At 50.8% G+C, this 17,658-nt stretch overlaps 1 protein-coding gene across 1 annotated transcript in view; it reads right to left on the bottom strand.

Moving 5' to 3' along the window:
- The window catches only part of LOC121871708 (autotransporter adhesin BpaC-like), an 89,407-nt gene extending 71,985 nt beyond the window's left edge, over window positions 1-17,422 (bottom strand). Inside the window, exons 1-2 of the mRNA XM_042374120.1 lie at window positions 17,340-17,422; window positions 17,004-17,157 (exon numbers count right to left, since the gene is read on the bottom strand). Of these exons, the coding sequence (XP_042230054.1) occupies window positions 17,004-17,157; window positions 17,340-17,422 (237 nt within the window). The remainder of the gene's footprint in view (window positions 1-17,003; window positions 17,158-17,339) is intronic.
- Window positions 17,423-17,658: the final 236 nt, after the last annotated feature.

Here is a 17,658-nt window from a genome sequence, read left to right as displayed (position 1 = left end):
CCCATTATGGGAAGGGTCGTAGAGGTTAGAGGGGGCAGGGAGGGTAGTGAGGGTAGGAGGAGGGCAGGGGGGTAGTGAGGGGGTGGGAGGGCAGGGAGGAAGTAGGGAAGGGTAGGGAGAGAGGTAGGGAAGGCAGAGAAGAGTAGAGAGGCAGAGAGTGGTGGGAGGTGGGAAGGGAAGGGAGGAGGTGGGGTCAGGAGGGTAGGGAGAGACAGGGCAGGGAAGGAGGGCAGTGAGGAGAGGCAAGGAGGCAGAAAGGAGGGGCCAGGGAGAAAGAAGTGGGGGTGGGGAGGAGATACTGTGAGACATAAGGTGATAAAGGACTTCAATTAGAGGTCGACAATCTATATCCGAGGAAGACGAGACTAGTGCAGGTGTACTCGTCACCTACCTCCACCTACCCCCAACACCACCTCACCACCACATCACCCACCACCACCCCAACACATCACTAACACATCACCCCACCACATCACCCCACCACCACCCCACTACTACTACCCCCAACATATCCACCCCCGCCCAATGTCACCCCCCACCACCACACAGCTGTTAGTTCACACCTTCCCACTCGTCTGACTGAGCCGCCGGATCCTCACATCTTAAAAAAAAAAAATTCCGCGTTTTACGTATAGTGAGTCTTAGTGGAGTGAATGTATAATGACGCCGTTTACAGCCGAGACATAACTAAAGCCCAGTAACAGAGACGATAAAAATGAATATGATAATTAGCTGACAAAAAAATAATAATATGAACAGGAAACTTAATTTGTCTTTTATGTATTAATGTTTGCAAAAGCAATATTGACTTATTTTATGCTTTACTCTCCTTATGATGTACAGAAGCTGTCAACTACATCAATGGACCAATACTTAGCCCATCTCTGTGTAAGGATGAATCAAGGTAGGTGTGTGGGTGTGTGTGCTTGTGTGCCTGTGTACGTGTGTGTGTGTGTGTGTGTGTGTGTGTGTGTGTGTGCGTGCGTGCGTGCGCGTGTTGCCTGGGAAGGGGTAGGAGGGAGTTTTACACAACGGACGAGAGTTTTGGTGGTCGTGTGGTGTGTGGCGAGGTATGGCGCGGTATAGTGTGCCTCAGCGAGGTGTGATGTGGTGTGGCGCGGTACAGTGTGCCGTGGTGTGGCGCGGTAGTGTGTGCCGCGGCGCGGTACAGTGTGCCGTGGCGTGGCGCTGGATAGCTTCAAACATAAGTTTGATGGATATATGAGCAATAGGGGTTGGGTGTAAATAGGACTGCCCAGTATGGGTCAATAGGCCCGCTGCAGTTTCCTTCATTCTTATGTTCTTATGTTGTGTGGCGTGGCTGGTCGTGGTATGGAGTGGCTGGTCGTGGTGTGGCGCGGTATAGTGTGCCGTGGTGTGGTGTGGCGTTGTGTGATGTGTCGTTGTGTGGCGTGGCTGGCCGTCGCCCATGGCGCGTTATATTGCCGTTGTGTGATGTGTCGTTGTGTGGCGTGGCTGGCTCTTCAGCTGACAGGCTTAGAGAAAATTCAATTAGTGCGGTGATCATGTGGTTGACGGGATTGTCCTCTTCGATAGGTTAGGTGGTGTGTGTGTGTGTGTGTGTGTGTGTGTGTGTGTGTGTGTGTGTGTGTGTGTGTGTGTGTGTGTGCGTGCGTGCGTGCGTAACTGGTTGACTGGTTACGTGATTGACCGACACGCTGAGCGACTGGTGAGGGAAAAAGAGACCCAAACAGAGATAAATCACGTAGTTTTACTCAAGATTTTCCACCAACAATAAGACTCCGAGTGACCGCCTTTAAGACATTTCCTCTTCTCTCGAGTTGACAAAAACTCTCTCTCCCGGCTTTAGAGTTAACTCAAGTGAGGACATTAATTACCTCAAGACAACAACCTGAAACTACCCGAGTCTCTTGGTGGTGGTGGTGGTGGTGGTGGTGGTGGTGGTGGTGGTGATGGTGGCGAGCCGGTGGTGGCATATCTTCAACTGGCGGCGGCGGCAGCGGTGCTGGTTGGGATGGTTTGTCAAGTGGTAGTGCTGTATGGTCAGTCAGGGGTGTTGGTGTATGGTCAGTCAGTGGTGTTGGTGTATAGTCAGTCAGTGGTGTTGGTGTATGGTCAGTCAGTGGTGCTGGTAGTGGTGTATGGTCAGTTAGTGGTATTGGTGTATGGTCAGTCAGTGGTGTTGGTGTATGGTCAGTCAGTGGTGCTGGTGGTGTATGGTCAGTCAATGGTAGTGGTGCATGGTCAGTCAGTGGTAGTGGTGTATGGTCAGTCAGTGGTGTTGGTGAATGGTCAGTCAGTGGTGCTGGTAGTGGTGTATGGTCAGTCAGTGGTATTGGTGTATGAGTCAATCAGTGGTGTTGGTGTATGGTAAGTCATTGGTGCTGGTAAATGGTCAGACAGTGGTGCTGGTGGTTTATGGTCAGTCAGTCGTAGTGGTTTATGGTCAGACAGTCGTAGTGGTTTATGGTTAGTCAGTGGTGTTGGTGTATGGTCAGTCAGTGGTGCTGGTAAATGGTCAGGACAGTGGTGCTGGTAGTGGTGCATGACCAGTCAAGTGGTGTCGGTATGGTCAGTCAGTGCTGGTGGTGTATGGTCAGTCAGTAGTGGTGGTGGTGGTGTATGGTCAGTCAGTGGTAGTGGCGGTGCATGGTCAGTCAGTAGTTGGCTGGTGCATGGTCAGTCAGTGGTGGTGGTGCATGCTCAGTCAGTGGTGGGTGGTGGTTGTGGTCAGTCAGTGCTGGTGGTGTGTAATTAGTCAGTGCTGGTGGTGTATGGTCAGTCAGTAGTAATTGGTGGTAGTGGTGCATGGTCAGTCAGTGGTGGTGGTGCATGCTCAGTCAGTGGTGGTGGTGGTGGTGTATGGTCAGTCAGTGGTGGTGGTGTATGGTCAGTAGTAGTGGTGGTGGTTGTGGTGGTGTATGGTCAGTCAGTGGTGGTGGTATATGTCAGTCAGTGGTAGTGGCTGGTGCATGATCAGTCAGTGGTAGTGGTGGTGGTGTATGGTCAGTCAGTGGTAGTAGTGGTGTATGGTGATCAGTGGTAGTGGCTGGTGCATGGTCAGTCAGTGGTAGTGGTGGTGGTGTATAGGGTGGTAGTGGCTGGTGTAGTCAGTCAGTGGTAGTATTGGTGGTAGTGTATGGTCAGTCAGTGGTAGTGTTGGTGGTGTATGGTCAGTCAGGGTAGTGTTGGTGGTGTATGGTCAGTCAGGGGAGTGTTGGTGGTGTATGGTCAGTCAGTGATGGTGGTGGTGTATGGTCAGTCAGGGTAAGTGGTAGTGGTGTATGGTCAGTCAGTGGTAGTGGCGGTGGTATTGTCAGTCAGTGATAGTGGTGGTGGTGTATAGTCAGTCAGTGGTGGTGTATGGTAGCCAGTGGTGGCTGCGTGCATGGTCAGTCAGTGGTAATGAGTGGTGGTGCTTGTCTCAGTCAGGGAGTGATGTTGGTGGTGTATGGTCAGTCAGTGGTAGTGGCGGTAGTGTATGGTCCGTCAGTGGTTAGGTGTGGTAGTGCATGGTCAGTCAGTGGTAGTGGTGGTGGTGTATGGTCAGTCAGTGGTAGTGGCGGTGGAGGTGTATGGTCAGTCAGTGGTGGTGATGCATGGTCAGTCAGTGGTAGTGGTGGTGGTGCATGGTCAGTCAGTGGTAGCGGTGGCGGTGGTTGCATGGTCAGTCAGTGGTAGTGGTGGTAAAATGCACTATTCGCGGTTTAGACCCGAAACAACTTTTCATGGTTGTAGGTCAAGTAACACTTGAAAATGGCACAACGATCACCTTTACTAACCTCACCCCGCCCTCTACTTCTCCAACCCTACCCGTCACCTCGCTTTCCTCCGCCCTCGACTCTCTTTCACCCTTCGCCTCACTTTCTCCATATTTCACTCCTTGACTCACTTTCTCTCCAACCGACAACCTGCTTTCACCCCAACCCCTTTCTTCACTTTCACCCCCACCAATCACCCCGCCCTCGACTAACTTTCACCCACGCCCATCACCTCGTTTCTCACCCCGTCGCCTCAGTTTCCTCCCTCAACTAGCTTTCACTACCCATACTTCACTTTCACCCTATCCTCCACCCCTTCCTCTAACTTTCACCCCACACCACTCAACCTCACTATCACCTCTTCAACGTACCTTACCTCACCTCCCCTCTTCCTTCACCCCGTCATTCGTCTCGTTTACATTCCCCTTCTTACTATCACCAGCCTACCTCAGCCCCATTCCCCTCACTCATTTCCTATAAACGATTATTCCTCTCTCTCTTCCTCCTTCATCCCTTACTCACCTTCACCTTCACTCCTAAAGTCAGCCAGTGGTGGAGATGGTGGTGTATAGTCAGTCAGTGGTGGTGGTGTATAGTCAGTCAGTAGTGGTGTACAGTGAGTCAGTGGTGGTGGTGTACAGTATGAGTCAAGTGGTGGTGGTGTATAGTCAGCCAGTGGTGGTAGTGGTGGTGCAGTCAGTCAGTGGTGGTAGTGTATAGTCAGTCAGTGGTGGTGGTGGTGGTGTATAGTCAGTCAGTGGTGGTGGTGGTGGTGTATAGTCAGTCAGTGGTGGTGGTGGTGGTGCATAGTCAGTCAGTGGTGGTAGTGTATAGTCAGTCAGTGGTGGTGGTGGTGTATAGTCAGTCAGTGGTGGTGGTGGTGGTGTATAGTCAGCCAGTGGTGGTGGTGGTGTATAGTCAGTCAGTGGTGGTGGTGGTGGTGCAGTGAGTCAGTGGTGGTGGTGGTGGTGTACAGTGAGTCAGTGGTGGTGTACAGTGAGTCAGTGGTGGTGTACAGTGAGTCAGTGGTGGTGGTGGTGTACAGTGAGTCAGTGGTGGTGGTGGTGTACAGTGAGTCAGCCAGTGGTGGTGGTGTATAGTCAGCCAGTGGTGGTGGTGGTGTATAGTCAGCCAGTGGTGGTGGTGGTGCATAGTCAGAGTCTGTATATATTGTCACTAAACATTTTGCTTCTCAGCTTCCAAGACAGACAAAACGTCCTTATTTTCCTCCATTATAGGTATTTAAACTACAGTTGAAGCGTGGACACCAGCGAGGAAGAGAGGAATTAATGGTATGGATTTCACTGATGGGTCACACGTCAGTGATATGGTAGGACAAAAATAAGCTATCACCTCTGACCTTTCCTATCAGCTTATAATGTAAATGGGTCAGTCAGTATACGTGTCCTGAACAAGATATAACCTTGCTGTTACGTGACGTCATATGAAAGGTCAACAGTCATGACCCAAGGTAAAAAGTTATAATTTATGACATTTGTAACTGGTAATAACATATAAAACTTATTTAACAATTCTCAATACAAAATCACGGATTCACCTTGAAGTCGGGGTCAGAGAGTGAACATGTCAACTTTGTAGATAGTTCCCTCTATTGAATACCTGTGTACTAGTCAACACAGCGGAAAGCTGAAATTACGTAAAATTCTTTCTGTAATGTTGAGTCGTTGATAAAATTTACATATGCTTTTTTTTTCAGTACACTGTTCTTTCATACCTGTCTGGTATATTTCCATTCATATTCTCCGTGTTCTATGCCTTCTGAAACCTATATTGGAGTCACAAATCTGCATTAAAACTATATACGGATATATTTTGGGTGAAGGAAAAAATCAGGCAAATTCAGTATCTTGGTAAGACAAATCCTCAGCGTCCGAATTATGGAGGTTTAGGTTAGAACAACTTCTTCATTAAAAAAAATAAAATATTAAAATCTTCAGTGTCCTTGGTGAATCTTAAATAAGCAGTCTTTGGTAACTCACAGTTAAGGAAAAATCTACTTTATGGAGTCGAAAGAGGCTTGTGTACTCCGGTGTGTTTGTATGGCAGGAGGACCCTTAGAAGGGAATGAGGTTGGGAGTACTGAAGCGATGAATGAACGGCCAGTGCTGGTGCTTGTATGAAAGGCTAAGAATACGCAGAGTCTGGGTGAATGACAGATGGGAGAGAGAGAGAGAAAAAAAGAAGATATATAAAGAGAGACAAACAGAAAAAAATTTAGTGAAGAAAAGAATGAGGTACTTAAAATTATGTATGCAACTATATGTGGTGTGGGCGCATGTGTGTGAGTACGCTTGCGTCTGTTACGCATGGGCTAAATGACTATATATAATTAAAATCAAGGTTGTTGATGCAAGTAAGTGAGACAGACGGCGAAGGAGACTCAGACAAGTTCACCAACAAAAATGATGGCCAGCTTGGAACCTGTCTCTCTTCTCAAACAGCACCATGAAAAATTGATTAGTAGACACAGCACTCCACGAGCTGTAACGCTGTGAGGTTGTGTGTGTGTGTCGGGTTAGTGTGTGTCACAGGTTAGTGTGTTCACGGTTAGTGTGTCACAGGTTGGTGTGTGTGTGTGTGTGTGTGTGTGTGTGTGTGTGTGTCATGGCTGTGGGGTTGTTTGCGGGTTAGTGTGTGTGTGTGTGTGTGTGTGTGGGTGCACTTTGTCTCTACTAGCTACCGCCGCTGGCTAGCCCTCGTGGCGAACAGGGAAGCAACTTGCTAGTCTTCCCCTGCCAGTACGCAGCCTCATCACTATCAAGACTTCTGTTGTTCCTCTTCGTGGCATCACACGGTAACTGGGTGCCTCGTAGGCCCAGGCTAGACCAACAGGGGATTTCGGAGTAGCAGTGGGACCCAGATGGATGGCGCATAGGCCCACTGGCATGTGAACACGTCCTGGCGCTTACCAACCTCTGCCTCGCTGCCTTGTGGATTAGCCTTGTTAGGTATAAGGCTACGGAAGTAAACCCCGAACGAATAATCTGCGGTGGAGCCCAGCATCAGGCAGACATGTTTACAGAGCTCCAAGAAGACCCCAACGGTGGTATAGGCAGAAGAGGTGACCACCATGGGATCCCAACGACTACACCAGCTGACGAAGGCAATGCATGATGGACAGGCTCCTAGGCGTAACACAACAAACTCGGTTATCGGCAGTCCATTGTAACTCTCCCAAGTCATTGCAACACTTACACCATTGGATCAGGAAAAGGGAGAACCAAGATGTGTGGTTGCAGCCTGCATTCCTGCCTCACCATAAAAATCAACTCACACGCAGCCATCATCCAGCTCATCATCATCATCACCAAAACCCCTAAACCCCCAAAAGTCGTATGGCGACGGGGACAGGCAGAGATGACTGCCGGGAGTCTCTAGTCACACCTCTGCACATGGCCGGCACAGATAAGATGGTCGTTTATGCACTGCGATCTTGGAAGCAGTGCAATTCGGTCCTGTCTGTACAACTGAGCAACCCTTTCAAGGTGCCACTCTGCTCATTCGACACGGGGATTGGGCTAGAAAAGGTGCCCTAAACATAGCCTGCCTAAAGAACCAACCTGACTGGGCAACCGCACCCAGTAAGGTCATCCTTATGCGATCGAAAACACGATCATAATCACAGATCAAAACAAAAACAAACTATGCGAGCTCTTATGACCACTGCATGTAATGTTAGGGCCTTTCTGGATATTGGCATAAATAAGCATCTTGAATGAAGAACCGCCCCTGTGGAAAAAGAGCTGGTTAGGTATAACATCGACATAGCAGCCATTAGCGAGTCCCGGCTCCCAGACGAGGGTTGACTCACATAACGGGGGTCTGGCTATACCTTCATCTGGAAGGGTAAGCCTGCTGTGGAGAAAAAACGCTTTTATGGAGTTGGCTTTGCCATCCACCAACGCATCCTACACAGGATAACAGTAATGCCTGTTGGGATCAACGAGCGCCTCATGACGCTCCGAGTACCACTGAATCACTCACGTCATGACTCTTTCATCGGTGCATACGCCCCAACACTGGATGCAGAGAATGACATCAAGGTGTCTTTTATGCCGACCTCGACAGAGTGCTAACCTCTATCTCCAGAGAAGGTAAGGTTGTGCTCCTTGGTAACTTCAATGCCAGAGTTGGCAGAGATGCTGACATTTGACAGGGGACGATAGGGAGAAATGGACTTGGCAAGTGTAGTCCCAACGGTCTACTCTTCCTCAGAAGGTGTGCTGCATACAACCTCACTATCACTAATACCCTGTTTAGGCAGGACGACAAGTTCAAGGGTTCGTGGCAACACCCACGATCCAAATACTGGCATCTCATTAACTACATCATTGTCAGAGAAAGGGATCGCCAAGATATTATCATCACCCAAGCCATACGTTACCCAGACCAATGCGACACTGATGATCGGCTCGTCAGAGCCAAGGTCTCACTTCACGTCGCCCCAAAACGGTAAAGGCAGGAAGCCTCCAGAAGAGGTTTTAACACTAAGTGTCCGGAGGTTCAAACAGTATAACATGCTTTCAGAGAGCAGCTCAAACATGGGCTGATAAACCACCTGACAACAAACAACCCAAATCACATTGCCGAATGGGATATTCTCGACACGCTCATGACAAAAACCTGCAGGGAGACCCTCGGCCAGATCGAAAGAACACACCAGGACTGGTTTGATGAAAATGATCCAGAAATCATTGTACTCGTTGATGATAAACATGCTGCTTTAACTGACTGGGATTACAGCCCTCAGTCTTGGACCAAAGCTGATACCTTCTGCAAGAAGAAAGCGGTGGTCCAGCGTGAACTTCGCAATCTAAAAAATGACTGGTTTAAAAATAAAGTATGTGAAACACAAAAATTTGCAGATCAGCACAAGATGCGGGAATTTTTCAATTCCACTAAAACATCTTATGGGCCAATCACTCATAATAGCGCAGTCCTCCTCCGCTCCCCCACCGACGGTAACTACCTAATTAAAGACGAAGAAGGCATCCTTCAGCGCTGGAAAGCGCACCACCATTCACTGCACAACCAAAACACCGATGTGGATGTCCTGGTTACCCAGCAGGTTCCTCAGCATCCAGAGCTGACCCACCACAGCTATCCTCCATCCCTGGATGAGGTAGCTACTGCCATCAAACAGATGAAAAATAACATAATCCTCAGCGCCTGATGGAATCATACTAGCCGAGGTGTGTAAAGCAGGAGAATATTGGAAAAGGAAGAAATCCCCCAAGCTCTTAAGGACGCTTCCATTATCAATATTTATAAGAACAATGGAGACCGCCAGACTGTGGCAACTACCGCGGGATCCGCTGCTGTCCGTAGCTGGCAAGATTATCGCCAGTCCTCCTAAACAGACTTCTTCCTGAGGCAGAAAACTTCCTCCCAGAATCTCAATGTGGCTTTAGACCATCACGTGGCACCACAGACATGATCTTTGCTGCCTGCTAGACACAGGCAAAGTGCAGAGAACAGCGTTGTGACCTGTACATAGCCTTCATTGACCTAACCAAGGCCTTCGAACTCGGTCAACTGGGCGGACCCGCGGCCGTTTTGGCTGCCCACCATAATTCATCGCCATCGTGAGGCAACTTCATGATGGCATGAACGGCAATGTCCTGCACAATGGCACCCAGTCTGAGTTCTTCCCCATCCAAACGAGGTAAAACAAGGATGTGTATTGGCACCAACTCTCTTTTCCATTTTCTTGGCTACCATCCTCACGCGTGCCAGTGCCAATTTAGCCGGCAGGGTGGACATCCAGTACCGGATGAAGGATCTTTTCAACATAAGACGACACCAGGCAGGAACAAAGGTGTCGGCAGCTTCCTTTACTGAACTTCAGTACGCAGACGACCTCACCCTTGTCGTTCACAATGAACGCAACCTACAGGAGATCCTAAACACCTTCGAAGATAAGTATGCACATATCGGCCTTGAAGTGAATGTAAGAATCAGATTCTCTTTCAGCTTGCCCCTGGTTCAGCCACACCACCACCATCCATCCAGCTTAACAGTACTACCCTCTCTAATGTTACCCACTTTCGGCTTCTCAGCTCCCACCTATTCACCACTGCGAACATCGATGAAGATATTCAACATCGGATCAGAAGTGCATCTCCAGCCTTTGCCGGACTCCATACCTGTATCTTCCACTGTTAGGAGCGAAATTATCTACAAAGTTGCACGTTTATCGAGTAGTGGTCCTCCCCACCCTGCTATATACAGGACCAGCAGCGAGACATGGGTCACATATAGAGGCACCTCAAGGCACTTGTAAACTTTCACCAACGTAGTCTACGTTCCATCCTCCGAGTTTGCTGGGAAGACAAGAGAACAAATGCCGGTATTCTCGCTGACACCAACTGTAGGAGCATCGAGGCTACCATTATCCATGAACAACTACGCTGGACTGGCCAGGTTACCCGCATGGACGACAGTAGACTAACAATGCAGCTACTTTACAGTCACCTACGAATAGTAAATGTAACGCTGGCGGGCAACTGAAAAGGTATAAGGATAGTCTTATAGACCCTCTCACCTGGGAGACGATTACTTCACACCGTAATGCTTGGAGGAGCACCACACAAGGTGTCAATACTTTCGAGTTAGCCCGACTGCATACCGAGGCAGACAAGCGCCAACACCGAGAAGACGCTGTCACTGCCCCTCTCGCACTAGATGTAGCCCTGCACATGTGCAACATCTGTGAACGACCCTGCCGGTCCCGTATCGGCCTCTTTAGTCACCTCAGAACTCACCAACATAGGTGACATCCTTAATAACTCATATCATTGCATCATAGTTGGATGATCGTTATACTCAATTCAGAGTGACAGCAAAGTAGTAGTAGTAGTAGCAGCAGTAGTATTAGTAGTCGTAGTAGTAGTAGTATGTATGTGTGTGTGTGTGTGTGTGTGGTTAGTAAATAATAATAATAATAATTTCACCCAGTTTATTGAAGGAGCTTGGCAGCCAGAAGGCTGAAAATACAAAGTTACATATTTGGGGAGGGTTACAATTACAACACATACAAGGACACAAGTGACACAAGGCATATATAGTAATCCTAGATGGGGGATCAGCTCAACTACAGTTCATTTCAACATAGGTGACAGGTAGGGTACAATGAGTGAATACACTGATTTATTACATGTTATTGATAATTTCATAATGGTTGACTGGGGCTGTTCTTATATGACCAGTCTGTGCACGTATGGGCTGGATGCGGTTGTGGTGTCGAACAGCAATTCTCGGACAGGGGATCTCAGGTGGTAGTAGGGGCTGGTGTCGGGGATGGTGTAGAAGCTTCTTACCAAATTTGCAGATGAGGCCGTGGTGATGGTCAGTGAGAGTCGAAAGGGTCAGTGTGTTGAGCGCTTCTTGATATGTGGAGTAGGAAGGGGAGAGAATAATCTTGCATGCCCTCTTTTGCACTTTTTCTAGGTGTTTATGTTGTGTGGCATTTAGGGAGGAAGACCAGGTGGGGGAGGCATAGGTGAGCTTGGGAAGTATGAATGTTGTGTATACACTGAGGAGCTCGTGTGCGGGAACTCCGAGGGACTTGAGTCGGCGGAGGAGGTGGAGACGGAAACTGGAGGATTTGACAACTTCACTGACGTGTGGTTTCCAATTTAGTTTGTTGTCTATGGTGACGCCGAGGAGCTTCGTGGAATCTACAACCTGGAGTGTGTTCGGACCCAGGGTAATGGAAGGAGGTGGGACAATGTCGGAGGAGAGGTTGATGTGCATAACCATGGTCTTGGTATGGTTGATGGTGACATGGTTGTTGGTGGCCCAAAGCTTGAGATCAATAATAACCTAATAAGTGTATAGTTACGAATTGCTGACGCTGATCCCAATGGTGGAGCCGTCGACATATTTCCAGCGAGCAGGGGCTTCTCTTAGGGCATCATTGATGAGCATAAGGAAGCAGAGTGGTCCCATCTTGGTGCCTTGGGGGACGCCACAGGTGAGTGACTGAAAGGTGGAGACAGCCCCTCGGAAGCGTACAGCTTGGCGTCGGTCACTGAGGAAGTCTGTAAGCCATGGTATGAGACTTCTCCGAAGCCCGAGGTCAATAGCTTTGTTTATGATTATATTGTGGTCGACTAGGTCGAACGCTTTAGTGAAATCAATGAAGGCGATAGCTACAGACGTTTTTCGTTTCTCGAGATGGCGGTATATGTAATCGAGAAAGCTGACAAGACAGTGAGTGGTGGAGGAAGTTTTCATGTTGCCAAATTGTTGAGGGTCTACGACTCTTGCAATATCAGCATAAGCCCAGTCAAACACAAAACTTTCACAGATTAGGCTGGGTATTGGGGTGATTGCAATAGGTCGTAGCTGATTTGGCTGATCAGGGCTGCTGACACTGTGTGTGTGTGTGTAAAGACGGGTTGTGCGTGTGACGGTTAAAGTGCGTGACGGGTTAGTCGCGTGACGGGTTAGGTGTATGACGGTTAGTGTGTGTGTGTGTGTGTGTGACGGGTCTGTGTGTGTGTGTGATGGTTAATGGCGTGACGTAATAGTGGGCGACGGGTTATGTGTGTATGTGACGGGTTAGGTGTGTGTGTGTGTGTGACGGGTTACTATCCATTACTGTGATATGGTTCAGTATGCAGTGGTAGTGTGATAATGGCTTGCACACCTTTACATAATCCTCTCGACTTTAAAAAACCCAAAAAACATCAATCCAGGATCCATATATTTAAGTCTGCTACCTTGTTCATAATATTTACAACGCAATATTCATGTCTAGTATAATTATCACCATCTTTGTACACTTTTAAAAATAAGTGTATTTGTAGGTAAGTCTGGAACTGTCTCTCAGGAAATGTTTTATAATATATAAAAATGTCCTGGATATAACCGCCACTCTAACGACGCCAGGCAGTGCAGAGTATTTTTACAGAACTCTAGCGACGGACAGCCACACTATAGAACTTTAAATTAATCTCGGACACAGGTAAGTTAATTACTCCAACAATTAGGGTAGGTTAGGTTAAGTTGATCAGTACCATATTACCTCTTTGCTACCATCCACCATTCCATTTACATCCTTACACAGTAGAGTGGGCTCAGTGAGTTGGGTTCAGAGTGGGCAATGGCTTGGTCCCTCAGTGATCCCTCTCCTCCGGCACCACTCACGGTGATCCTACATCTCTGGGTGCTTTACAAGGGGTAAGACCTAGATGTGACCTGCATGTAATGTTGCACGTTTAGTATGCTGGATGGTTCGTGGCCAAGTTGGTGTAATGTTCACCATCTACTTAACCCTGTCTGCCGCTCCTCAGGGACAAGCCTTTCTTGCATGTAATGTATCACATCTGCTGTTCGATTGTCTTTTTTTTTCGTCTGATCTCTCCAGCAGTTACTGTGTTGGATGTTCGGTCTCGTTTCTCATGTATTTCCAGCATGGATGGTACTGGGTGTTCGATTTGTGTCTTACAGAGTTTTCCAGCGTTTTCAAAATACCCGTAACTTCATCTGCTATTTTTCTGGCTAGTGCAAGCACATCTAAATTATAAAATCGTACACAATAATACTATGTGTATGATCTTCAAGAAAAAAAGTGAGGTAGTTGGGTGGTGGGTAGTTAGGTGGTGGGTGGGTGGGAGTAGGTGGGTGGGGTAGGTGGTGGTGGGTGGGGTAGGTGGGTGGTGAGGTGGGTGGGTGGTGGGGTGGGTGGGTGGTGGGGTGGGTGGGTAGGTGGGGTGGTGGGTGGGTGGGGGTGGGAGGTGGGTGGGTGGGGTAGGTGGGTGGTGGGGTTGGATGGTAGGTGGGGTGGTGGAGGTGGGGTGGGTGGGTGGTGGGGTGGGTGGGTGGTGGGTGGGTGGGTGGGTTGGGTGGGTGGTGGGATGGTGGTTGGTGGAGTGGGTGGGTGGTGGGGTGGGTGGTTGGTTGGGGTTGGTTGGTGGGTGGGTGGGGTTGGGTTGGTTGGGTGGGTGGGTGGGGTGGGGTGGTGGGCTAGGTGGTGGTGGGGTAGGTGGGGTGGTGGGGAGGTGGAGGTGGGGTGGGTGGGTGGTGGGGTGGGTGGTGGGGGTAGGTGGGTGGTGGGATGGGTGGGTGTGGGGTGGGTGGGTGGGTGGGGTGGGTGGGTGGTGGGTGGGTGGGTTGGGTGGGGTGGGTGGAGGGTGGGGTGGGTGGAGGGTGGGTGGGTGGGTGGTGGGTGGGTGGGGTGGTGGGTGGGGTGGGGTGGGTGGGTGGGTTGGTGGGTTGGGGTTGGGGTGGGGGTGGGTTGGGTTGGGGTGGGGTGGGGTGGTTGGGTGGGTGGGTGGTGGGGTTGGTGGGTTGGTTGGGGTTGGGGTTGGGTTGGTTGGTTGGGGTGGGTTGGGGGGGTGGGTGGTGGGGTGGGTGGGTGGTGGGGTGGGTGTGGTGGGGTGGGTGGAAGGTGGGGCTGGGTGTGATTGGGGTAGGTGGGTGGTGGGTGGGTGGAGGGTGGGGTGGGTGGAGGGTGGGGGTGGGTGGGTGGTGGGGTGGGTGGGTGGTGGGTGGGTGGTGGTGGGGTGGGTGTGGGGTGGGATGGTTGGTGGGGTGGGTGGGTGGTGGGGTGGGTGGGGGTGGGGGTGGGTGGAGGGTGGGGTGGGTGGGTGGGGTGGGTGGGTGGGGTGGAGTGGGTTGGGTGGGTGGGGTGGGTGGGAGGGTGGGGTGGGGTGGGTTGGGGTTGGTTGGTTGGGTTGGGTGGGTGGGGTGGGTGAGGTGGGTGGTGGAGTAGGTGGTTTGGTGGGTGGTGGGTGGTGGGGTGGGTGGGTGGTGGAGTAGGTGGGTGGTGGGGTGGGTGGGTGGTGGGGAGTGGGTGGGTGGTGGGGTGGGTGGAGGTGGGGTGGGTGGGTGGTGGAGTGGGTGGGTGTGGGGTGGGTGGTGGGTGGGTGGTGGGGTTGGGTTGGGGATTGGGTGGGATGAGTGGTTGGTTGGGGTGGGTGGGTGGATGGGTGGTGATTGGGGTGGGTGGTGGTGGGTGGGTGGTGGGGTGGGTGGGTGGTGGGGTAGTGGGTGGTGGGGGTGGGTGGGTGTGGTGGAGTGGGTGGAGGTGGGGTGGGTGGGGGTGGGGTGGGTGGGTGGGTGGTGGAGTGGGTGGTGGTGGGGTGGGTGGGTGGTGGGGTGGGTGGGTGGTGGGTGGGTGGGGTGGTTGGGGTGGGTGGTGGGGAGGTGGGTGGTGGGTGGGTGGGTGGGGTGGGTGGGTTGGTTGGGTGGGTTGGTTGGGTTGGGTGGGGTTGGGGTTGGGTTGGTGGGTTGGGTTGGTTGGGGTGGGTTGGGTGGGGATTGGGTGGTTGGGGTTGGGTGGGGTGGGTGGGGGTGGGGTAGGTGGGTGGTGGGGTGGGTGGAGGTGGGGTGGGTGGAGGTGGGGTGGGTGGGTGGTGGGTGGGTGGGTGGTGGAGTGGGTGGTGGGGTGGGTGGGTGGTGGGGTGGGTGGTGGGGTGGGTGGGTGGTGGGGTGGGTGGGGGTGGGGTGGGTGGAAGGTGGGGTGGGTGGAGGTGGGGTGGGTGGGTGGTGGGTGGGTGGGGTTGGGTGGGTGGGGTGGGTTGGAGTTGGGGTTGGGTGGTGGGGTGGGGTGGGTGTGGTTGGTGGGTAGTTGGTTAGTGGGTGGTTGGGTGGTGTGGGTGGGTGGTGGGGTAGGTGGGTGGTGGAGTAGGTGGTGGTGGGGTGGGTGGGTGGTGCAGTTGGGTGGGTTGGTGGGGGTAGGTGGTGGTGGGGTGGGTGGGTGGTGGGGTGGGTGGGTGGTGGGAGTGGGTGGTGGATGGGTGGGTGGAGTGGGTGTGGGGATGGGTGGGTGGGTTGGTGGATGGGTGGGGTGGGTTGGTTGGGTGGGGTGGTTGGGGATGGGTTGGGGTTGGTGGGGTTGGGTTGGGTTGGGTGGGTTGGGTTGGGTTGGGTGGGGTTGGGTTGGTTGGGTTGGTTGGTGGGTTGGGGTGGGTGGGTGGTGGGGTAGGTGGGTGGTGGGAGTGGGTGGGTGGTGGATAGGTGGGTGGTGGGGTGGGTGGGTGGTGGGGAGTAGGTGTGGGTGGTGGGGTGGGTGGGTGGTGGGTGGGTGGTGGGGTGGGTGGGTGGAAGGTGGGGATGGGTGGGTGGTGGGTGGGTGGGTGGGGTGGGTGGGTGGTGGGGTGGGTGGTGGGGTGGGTGGGTGGGGTGGGTTGGTGGGGTGGGTGGGGTGGGTGGGTTGGGTGTGTGGGTTGGGGTTGGGTTGGGTGGGTGGGGTTGGTGGGTGAGGTGGAGTAGGTGGGTGGTGGAGTAGGTGAGTGGTGGGGTGGGTGGGTGGTGAGTAGGTGGGTGGTGGAGTGGTGGGTGGGGGTGGGTGGAGGTGGAGTGGTGGGTGGTGGGGTGGGTGGTGGTGGGGTGGGTGGGGTGGGGTAGGGTGGTGGGTGGGGTGGGGTGGTGGTGGGGTGGGTGGGGTTGGGTGTGGGTGGGGTGGTGGGGTGGGGTGGGGTGTGGGTGGGTGGGGTGTGGGTGGGGGTGGGGTTGGGTTGGGTTGGGGTGTGGGTGGGGTGGGGTGGGGTTGGGGATGGAGAATGGGGTAGAGGGGAGAAAGGAAGGGGATAGAGGCAGGGAGGAATGGGGTGAGGCAGGGAGGAGGAAGGAAGATAGAGACAGGGGTAGAGAAGAGGGAGAAGAGGGAGGAGAAAAGGGAGGGTGGAAGAGGGAGGGTGAGGGTGAGGGAGAGGAGACTATTTAAATTTGTAGCCTGTGAAAAAAATACTGCATTTGAATAATACTTAAAATCATGCAAGGTACAGTACAAGAGATACTGTATTAGCACGAAGCATTAAATACAAAATAGAAATACAGTACAGTATGATTAAAGCTTAAAATTGAAGTGAATAATGGGGCAATTATATGAAGGAATTTTTATAATAAAGTGATGAATATGTATAAAATCTTGTGGCCTCTGAAAAAAAAGTTCTGTTAACCTAAACTGCATTATGAAGGGGCATATATAGCATTCTATTTGGTAATCTCTTGTATAAAATAATAACATTCAATCTACCACATACCACAATTTTTGGATCATCTTCCATGTGACGTCCGGATGAGGACTCCATCCACAGAGTCTTGTGCTTGACACTCTCTCTAGTTGCTTGAATACACTCCCGTGACCTGGAATACAAACTGCGTGTTTTTCTTCTCCAAGATAACACTATAAAAAAAAAATATTGCTGCATTTAATTAAACCTTAAAGACCAGATGTAAATATTCTATATACAAATAATTAATGTATATTTATTTAATTTTAATTACCTGAGCAGTTATTCTGGCAAACAACTGTATCAACAGAGAGGAGGCAGATCCAGCATCTGAAGATTCTGGCATAACCTGATGCCGTAGCATTGATACAATATCTGGTCCTTGACAACCTCTTTCTAGCATAGAGGAATGTTTAATGTCACATGACCTGTTATAAGCAAAAATGTCAAAATGATTATCTAATGCAATTTAAAGTTTCAGTATCAGCCAGCCCAACACTAATACTGATGTTAAATTTTACTCAGATCCTGTACAAACAATAATTTCTTCATAATCTCTTGGTTTATCAAAACGTCTTCACATTCTTTCTTGGTTTGTAAACATCTTCACATTCTCTCTTGGTTTATAGACATCTTCATATTCTGAATTGGTTTATCACACATCTTTATAATTCTCACTTGGTTTTCAAACATCTTCATATTTATAAAACTTTCATTGCTTGTGAAACTTTAAGTTTCACTTAAAAAAAAAATTAAAAAGGATGATAATGATTGCATTTCCTTGTAAAATCTCTAAATCAGACATTTACATAGTGAAACTGATGGTTCCCAGGACTCTAAGCTAATGACTGGAATTAATCCTAGTACTTTTATACAGTACCTGTACTGTACAGTGCTTTCCTCGCACACTCCACATATCAAGAAGCGCT

Source organism: Homarus americanus, unplaced genomic scaffold (assembly GCF_018991925.1).
Source record: "Homarus americanus isolate GMGI-L3 unplaced genomic scaffold, GMGI_Hamer_2.0 scaffold39675, whole genome shotgun sequence".
Taxonomy (NCBI): domain Eukaryota; kingdom Metazoa; phylum Arthropoda; class Malacostraca; order Decapoda; family Nephropidae; genus Homarus; species Homarus americanus.
This window is presented reverse-complemented; position numbering and strand designations above follow the sequence as displayed.